At 49.3% G+C, this 8,350-nt stretch overlaps 2 protein-coding genes across 2 annotated transcripts; one reads left to right on the forward strand and one right to left on the reverse strand.

The window, feature by feature from the left end:
• The first annotated feature begins 3,443 nt into the window (after positions 1 to 3,443).
• On the forward strand, positions 3,444 to 6,052 carry LOC124663086 (RNA-binding protein 38-like). The gene is made up of 6 exons (XM_047200832.1): positions 3,444 to 3,602; positions 3,694 to 3,841; positions 3,927 to 4,047; positions 4,141 to 4,186; positions 5,588 to 5,870; positions 5,964 to 6,052. Exons 1-6 carry the CDS (start codon positions 3,444 to 3,446, stop codon positions 6,050 to 6,052), a joined length of 846 nt encoding a protein of 281 aa, XP_047056788.1.
• A 473-nt stretch (positions 6,053 to 6,525) lies between these two features.
• LOC124667653 (small heat shock protein, chloroplastic-like) lies at positions 6,526 to 7,890 on the reverse strand. Its single transcript, XM_047204915.1, has 2 exons — positions 7,629 to 7,890; positions 6,526 to 6,995 (listed from the first exon to the last, which is right to left on the reverse strand). Exons 1-2 carry the CDS (start codon positions 7,888 to 7,890, stop codon positions 6,526 to 6,528), a joined length of 732 nt encoding a protein of 243 aa, XP_047060871.1.
• Between the last annotated feature and the right edge of the window lie 460 nt (positions 7,891 to 8,350).

Here is an 8,350-nt window from a genome sequence, read left to right on the forward strand (position 1 = left end):
TGGTGTGCGCGCGAAGACGTGGCTCCGCAGCTCCGCCTGCACTTGGAGGAGCTCGTCATCGGCCATAGTTTTGGCTGGACTCTGGAGCCGCTGGGAGAGAGCTAGATACAGTGAGAACATTGTTTTGGCTTGGTGACCAACTTGTTTATGCTATGAGACCCTACGCCTGCACATCTGCTATTCGCCTATGCCCCAGGCCTGCACATCTGCTATGCCCCACGCCTTCACGCTCTGACCCAATGATCTGCACAACAGCGCTTTAGCTTGGTGACCACCCTCTATCCCGTTCTAGCTTGGTGAACCGCTGTACGGGGAGGAGCATCGACTTCGTTCTCCTCCTTCCGTCAATGGCGCTGCGAGCTCATCTGTGTCCACAGCATCCATCCGAAGCCTCGTCGAGGACGTTGGCTGGAAACGCAGGTAAATTCTTCTCCCTCCAGGATCCCTGGTTGAGATTCGATTATATGTCTGGCTGGTAATTTGGATGTGCGTATATTATGGAACTCCCATTTGTCTCTTATATCTGGAGTGTGCAATCCTGGATATCGAAGATGTTTGCATATGTGCAACTGCAGATGTCTGTCTAGGAGCCACGCGGGTGCGGCGAGAGGCTGAAGAAGACTGCGACATGGATGAGATGCTTGTGCACATACGAGAAGAGAGAGGAGCTTGTCGTCCTACAGCCTACTACCGCTCAATGGAGATATTAGACGAGACCAGAATGGGACACGGAAGAGGGAAGAGAGATCGAGTTATGTGCACCTCGTGTGATCGCTGTGCTCACCCCCTCTCCTTAAAAGGCCAGCACGGTAAAAACTAGACGTTAATTCCCGTTATACAGTAGAACTGCTGATGGTCCCTCTGTCCCGATCAGCCGACTGTCAGTCGATGTCTGCCCTGTACCATCTCCTTGTTCCTGTTCATCTGTCTAGATACGCGTTTCATACATTAAGTTTATAGCAAATACGGTTAGTGGTCCTGCTTCCAGTCAGAATCTTGCGTTCATGGCAACCGTCGATGCGGCGGGTTCATATGCCGGGCGGTTCAACTGTGACTTTTCGAGGGCAAGACACCCTACCTTCTCTGAAAAGCTCCGAGCTGTTGACATACGTTCTTTTTCATTGTCATAAACTATTTCGGATTCAGATATCAACAGCTGCCCACGGATCACGATGTGACGATATGTAGCCCATTTCAGATCCTTGGTCTGTTGTTACATGTATTGTTTGGTATATATGTTTAGGCACTTTCAAGCACTGGTTCCGCCCCAGTGTTGAACTTGTCTCATCGGTTTATATAAAGCTGCGATGAAATGCGTCCATTGTTGTTGGATTAATAGTAGCAATGCGACCTTTTTTCTTTTGTTATATAATATGAACGCGTATCCTCTCTTGAGCAAAAGGATATGTCATATATGTGTTGTAGTCCTTTGCTGAGGCGCAAACAGAGCAAACCAGAACGTATGATTGACCAGCCAGCCTGGTCTATGTTCCTTCATGTTTCCGCCTTGTGTACACGGCAACCAATCCACGACATGACTATGAAGATTAGTACGGACTACGGAGTATATTCCCATTATCGAAAAATGCAAATTGTTGTTGGAGTAAGAATAAAGTGGAATCGCCTAGCTTCAACAAGGTCGAGTATCTTTTCTTAACCCTGAAAAGCAAGAACTTAGCCGAGGGCATGCAAACAGCCAGTTGTATAATGTGATTTTTCTCATGGGGCCGGTGTTTACCAATCAGTCATCTACCATCGGCGCGCATCGCCATTCGTGTTGCATTCTTTTGCCATGTTTGACCAATTTCAATTTAATATATGTTCGAGATTTAGTTAAAATCATGATGAAATCTCGCAGAAGTTTTTGAAGAAACCGTAATTTTAAATGGAGAACAACAGTACATATGTGAGCCCCAAGGCTTGTAGAATTCCCTCCTGAGCCGCCTCCCTCGCGGGCGGCTCCGGAGGTTCCCGCTTGCCCCAACCCTAAGTCCCCCCTCACACCGCTCTTCTGGCTGCCGTTTCCGCTGGCGCTGGCGGTGATGGCGGCGCCCATCCGGCCGTCTCGCTGGTAGGCAGGGGAGGTGCATCTCGGCCGCGGTTCATGGAGGACGGTGGGCGGCGGCGGAGGGTCATGGGCGGCGCGGCTGGGCTTGGCCGTGGCCTGAGCGTCCTCACCGAAGCGGCGACCGAGAAGGTGGTGTGCCACCGGGCGGTCCTCCACCGCATGGTGGAGATCTAGGTCGGCTTGATCTGATCTGGGCATTGGCCAAGATCTGGGCCGGTTGAGCCTAGGTAGGTGTGTGTTCCCGATGCTGGTTCTTGCCACGCCGACGGGCCATGCTTGGCTTCCCTCTCCATGTATGCTTATTTGGTTGGGAGTTGACTGGCGGCAAGGGGGTTGCTGGTATTGCAAATAATGGTGGCAGTCCTCGTATTCTTCTCACACCAAGTCGAAGATCTGCCGGATGCTTGTTTTCATCAACTGAATGGATTGTCGTGTTCCAGAAGGCCCTGCCGGCGAAATTCATTGGTTTTAGAAGGAGCGCTTCGAAGCTCTCTTGGCTGTTAATATCGTGGAGCTTGTTTTCTTTCCATGGTGCTGGCGGAGAAGATCATGAAAGCCGAGATCGGTGGAATAGCAATGATGGTCGGATCTTGGTGGTGATGTGTAATTGGCTTGGTGCTTTGTGACTTGAAAGATCGACATGTATGTGGGGGCAACTGCATAGGAGAAGTTGAGAGTCTTATCTTTCAGGGTGAAAATCCAATGCCTGAACTTAATTGGTTGTGTCTGAAGGTATTATTTTGAGAGTGAGGATTTTCTTCAGGGTGAAAACCTAAGATCTATGATCGGACGACGTCAGTGTTTGTGCACTGCTCCTTCTTGGACACGTCGCTTATGGAGAAGCTGATCTTCTGATATTGTTTTGGTGGTGTTAATGTTGCTGTTTCAAGAAATGGATCACTGTAGTGGGACTTTTCTTTTTATAATTCTTTTTTTTTATTGTTTGCATCTTTTTTGCCATTAGGGCATAACATTGTTGCAGAGACTAGTTGTAATTGTTATCTTCGCGATATTAATATATGCTCTTTATCGAAAAAGGTTTGTAGAATTGGAGAATAACTTAAACTTGAATTAATCTGAAAGCACTGTATTCGCGCATCCGCGCCACTTGCAGTCTTGCAGAGCACGAGCACACGACGCCGCGAGCGTTTGCAAAGGCAATCCATCCCCGCATTACAAGATTAATTACACGCACGACGCCCTCATCATCTCCAGCTTTCGCCCCTCGTCGTGGGCTCCATCTTGCCGTCTCTCTTTCCGTACAAATACTCCCACTGTTTCAGACATCCCACCATTGGCCAGCACGTCTCCACAGCAACCGCCAACGCGCCAACCCACCACCACCACCACTTCGGCCGCCGGCGATCACCCACCGATGGACGGCGACACGACGTTCACGAAGCTGTTCGTGGGTGGCCTGGCGTGGCAGACGCAGCGCGACGCAATGCGGCGCTACTTCGAGCAGTTCGGGGACATCGCGGAGGCCGTCGTCATCGCCGACAAGCACACCGGCCGCTCCAGGGGCTACGGATTTGTATGCTTCGATTCCCGTCGATCACAATGTGAGCTCAAATTACCATGTCCGGTTGACTCATCTGGTGCTTGTGTCTGTCCGCGTGTGCCAGGTGACGTTCAGGGACCCCGAGGCGGCGGCGCGAGCGCTGCAGGACCCGACGCCGGTGATCGACGGCAGGAGGGCAAACTGCAACCTGGCGGCTCTCGGCGCGTCACAGCGCCCACATCCTGCTGCCGCGCCGGCGCCGGCGCCGTTCGGTACGATACGTTCCCTTTCAGCAGGTTTTCTCCTGACTGAATTATCGCTGAAACTAATAACCTCTCGAATTGCGATGCTGTTCAGGGATGGTCAGGTCAAGGCCCGCAGCAGCGTCGTCTTCGTCTTACCAGGGCTCTGCCGCTGCCGCAATGGCACCCTCCTACTTCCCCCAACATGCTCATTACACCTATCCTTACTACTACGGGTAAATTTTGTTCCATTGTTTCGCGTACATTGTGGACCTATGAACATTTTTATCAGGAACTGAATCCAACTGCGTGATGTTTCATGGATGCAGGTATACTGGAGGGTATTCTCCAGAAAGCATGTACCAAATGCAAATGGTTAGTACTCTTCTCAAAATCAAGATGTTTGGAATCATGCACACACACCAGCTAATTCCCACTCCGACATTAGATTATTTTGGTTCATTCACATTGCAATTGTTTGGATATTACTCAAATGTTCATTGCAAAATTGGTGTCTATGGAACATGAACACATTCTACATATGAAGTGAAATCCATTTTAGTTTCTTGGGTGTTGACTTGGTTTTGTTTCGATCTATAAACTCTAGAATCAATTTTCATACTGAACTTTCAATAATGAACCTGTCTTGTTCCTAGTGATTGGTAGTAATTTCACACACATAGCATGAGATAATTCTTGATGTGAGGAACTCAGGATAACATGCCCATAGCAGTCTAGCCAGCACAATTATCAGAAAACCAAATAACTAGAAACACATATAAAACTAAATAACACGAAAAAATGTAAAAAAAGAAATTTATACATAAAACAAACAATTTTTTTTTTAAAAATACAGTAATACACTGGAAGAAGTTGTTAATAATGTGCAAATTTTACAATTGGAAGAAGTTGTTAATAATGTGAAAATCTTACAAATTCGAAGTCCAAAAATCACGAAAACAAACCCAAATTTTTTTGACAGGAAAAACAAACAAACCCAAAAAAAAAATTGAAAGGAAAAACAAACAAACCCAAATTTTATTCAAAACAACAAGAAAACTAGCAAATAGTTAGGTGCATTCATGGAGAACAAAATGTATTCCTCATTCCCAGGCTTATGAATTTTCGCAAGGTGGATTTCTTAATTGTGTTCTAAAATATTGTGACATTTCAGAAAAATATTATCCCCTTCTATTATTCCCTAAAAGGGGTTTAGGTTTTCTCCTGACTTTTTATGTTACCATGCAAGTTGGACTGCAACATGCCTCCAACTTGGGCAACTGGCTAAGCGTAATTACGGAAAAAGGGCATAGCTCAAGTTGAACTTCATAGTGAAGTGCAAAAATAGATAGCCATTTAGGCACTTCAAAAATGATTTTCCTAGAGTTCAGTAGGTTTCTAATCTCTATGTGACCTAATATTTTCAGTATTAAGGAATTAGAACTGAACTTGATTTTAGAATTTGCGATATATTTTGTTCTATCCTTGAGTTTGCTTTTCATAAATATTGATCAGGGTTTTTTGCTTATCCATCAACTAGCCGGCATTGGCAAGAAAAATATACTCTAGAATTGCCCAGTAGGTATTGGCATGACAAGAAAATAGCAACCATCAAAACAAAGACTAGCATTTTGGTCATATTGTTTTTCTGTGTACGATAGATTTCAGCCACAATTGAAACATAGATTAACACCAATGTGAAATGACTATCGAGGGGATTAAAAAGACCTCTTTCAAAATTTCTACCAGGCATCAGTTTTCTTTTCATAATTGCAGAGCTACTATAGTGCGCATGGTGGCGCCGGTGTCCAGCAGCAGCAGCAACAGCAGTCACAACTGCAGACATACTACGCAGCGGCTGGGGCGGAAGGAGGCCAGCAAGGATTTTCACCATACTATCTCCAGCAGATGCAAGCTGCCGCGAGCAACCAGGAGCAGAGTTCTTCTGCCGCGGCAGTGCAGTACGCTCAGATGATGCAGTACGCGGCACACATGCAGCAGGCGGCGCACGCCAGTCGGCTCCATGGCACGGCCGTCTCGGAGGTTCCCAGTGATGCAGGTTTGAGAGTTGAGACTGAATGAATAATAAGCTGACTAAATTTAGGGTCAATTTCAAGAACTCCTGATAAAATTTGTATGCTGAATGCTGCAGGTACGAGGAAGGGCGGAACTGCAGCGGCCGTTGGAGGACCGGGCTCGTCTCAAACATCACCTGAAACAGATAGGAAGGAGGAGTCCTGATTTATCTTCTTGTACCCGAGCAATTCTCCACGAGTACGACTAACAAGAGTAAAACGAAACAGTAAATTGTATCTGTCAACCCCATTCTTTCGATCCTATGTCGAATAAACTACACCCCTTCCTAATTCATCAGGGTATGCAACATTTGTTTCATACATTTTTCGGTTCAGTTCACTGGCTACTCGCGTCCTGAGAGAACACATCATGACATCAATCACTTGGGGATGAATGTCAATTACCTAAATTAATCGAGACGCATTAGGAGATTAAGCGACCGAGCACTCACATTATTATTCCATTACTTAGCCGACTATGTACATATATCGCTACATATTCTGCGAAACGAGCGCAGAGACAACATCGCAGAAAAAGAGCACACTAGAATCTACAGAGAGCACTCACTCGCGCGGCCACAACTTGGACACCGAAACAGCTTAAATCCTGGCGGGACACAAGCTCACTGGAGCTTTCGATCACTGGACCTGCACGTCGATGACCTTGCGCTCGGTCTCCGTCTTGGGCACGGTGACGAGCAGCACGCCGTTCTTGAGCTCGGCGCGCACCTGGCTCTTGTCACACTCATCCGGGAGCGCCAGGCGCATGTCGTAGGAGCTGACGCTGCGCTCCTTCCACCACCCATCACCCTGTCCATCCGCGCCCTCCCCTTGGCCTTCACTAGTTTCCTTCTTGTGCTCGCCGCGGATGACGAGCGTGTCGTCCTCCACCATCACCTTCACCTCCTCCCGCGACAGCCCGGGCATGTCGAACCGCATCTTCACCTCCTTCTCGTCCTCCATGATGTCCCACGGCATCCGCGGTCCCTCGCTCGCCGCCGCCGGCGAACGCCGCGCCGTGGGGAACCCCACAGTGTCGTCGAAGAGGCGGTCCATCGTGTCCAGCATCTGCCTCATGGTTCGCATCGGCGACATCGGATCCACCAGCCCTGCGCGGTACACCACGTCAGCGGTCAGCCTCCCCTTCATCATCTCCGATCGTGCAACGGAGTTGTCGCGTCAAAAAGCATCTCAGGGCATGAGCAATGGAGGCAGCTGTCCAACTAGGCTTGGATAAAACTTTTGACATATGCATGCCATGTTATGGTCCCATTAGGGCATGAGCAATGGAGGCAGCTGTCCAACTAGGCTTGGATAAAACTTTTGCATATACATGCCATGTTATGGTCCCATTAATATGTCTTTCTCTCAAAAGCTGATTTGGTTTTTCTCTTTCTCTCTCACATTTTCCACTTTATGGCTGCAAGAGGTTGCCTCTCGATGAAGAGGCTGCCTCCTCATCCGAACCTACTTTGGACCACCCGAACCTAGTTAAAGGTGTGAGGCAACACCCCTAGGGCTATGCATTGGGCATGCCCTTAATATGTGTTTCTCTTAAAAGCTGATTTGGTTTTTCTCTTTCCCTCTCACATTTTCCACTTTATGGCTGAAGAGGTTGCCTCCTGATGAAGAGGCTGCCTCCTCATCCGAACCTACTTTGGACCACCCGAACCTAGTTAAAGGTGTGAGGCAACACCCCTAGGGCTATGCATTGGGCATGCCCTCAGCAGCAGAGAACTTACCGAACGGGGAGATGTCGAACCCGGCGCGGCGCGGGCGGCGCTGGACGGCGTTGCCCTGCTGGCTGTTGCCGCCGTTCTGGCTGACTTGGACGTCGACGGAGTTGTCCCTGTTCTCCTGCGACGCGGAGGCCACGGAGAGCGGGCGGGCTCTCCCGGCCCCGAGCGGCGCCGGCCTGGCGGCTCTCCAGGCGCGGATCGGCATGCGCGCGGCAGGGGAGGAGAGGCGGCTGACGAGGGCGAAGGGGGCGTTCGCTGCAGCCATTGCTCAAGAGGGAATCACAGAGAGCCAAGAACAAGTGCTCGGAGATCGCCGGAACTCGGAAGACGATCGATGTGCTGTGAACGTGTATTGCAGATTTGCAGTGCAGTGCTTGTTATCTTGCTTGCTTATCTGGTGGGAGATCGTGGTGCGCGGCGCCCTTTTATAGAGCGGCGGAGGGCTCGTGCCACGGCGGCCGTGGAAGGATGGGGAAGGTCGTTGAAGCTTCGGGACAACACGCGCCGCTCGCGGCATCTGGTCTGGAGAGCACTTCAGAGTCGCGACGACGCCGCGGGTGTTCTTCACGCTTGTCCGCTTTTCTCGAACATTCTCGTACCGTTCGGAGTTCCATTCAGGCCGCGGAACAGAGGCCCAACTATGAACCAGGCCTCGGACTATGCAAGAAAATCCTTCCAAGCCGAAGCTGAACCCTAGCTCTGGCCTTAAACTTCGCGAGGCCACC

Source organism: Lolium rigidum, chromosome 6 (genome assembly GCF_022539505.1).
Source record: "Lolium rigidum isolate FL_2022 chromosome 6, APGP_CSIRO_Lrig_0.1, whole genome shotgun sequence".
Lineage (NCBI taxonomy): Eukaryota > Viridiplantae > Streptophyta > Magnoliopsida > Poales > Poaceae > Lolium > Lolium rigidum.

Coding starts and splice junctions, on each gene's coding strand:
- LOC124663086 (XM_047200832.1), top strand. CDS start 3,444: ATGGACGGCGACACGACGTTCACGAAGCTGTTCGTGGGTGGCCTGGCG. Junction 3,603..3,693: donor GCTCCAGGGGCTACGGATTT/GTATGCTTCGAT, acceptor CGCGTGTGCCAG/GTGACGTTCAGGGACCCCGA. Junction 5,871..5,963: donor GGAGGTTCCCAGTGATGCAG/GTTTGAGAGTTG, acceptor TGAATGCTGCAG/GTACGAGGAAGGGCGGAACT.
- LOC124667653 (XM_047204915.1), bottom strand. CDS start 7,890: ATGGCTGCAGCGAACGCCCCCTTCGCCCTCGTCAGCCGCCTCTCCTCC. Junction 6,996..7,628: donor GTTCGACATCTCCCCGTTCG/GTAAGTTCTCTG, acceptor TGTACCGCGCAG/GGCTGGTGGATCCGATGTCG.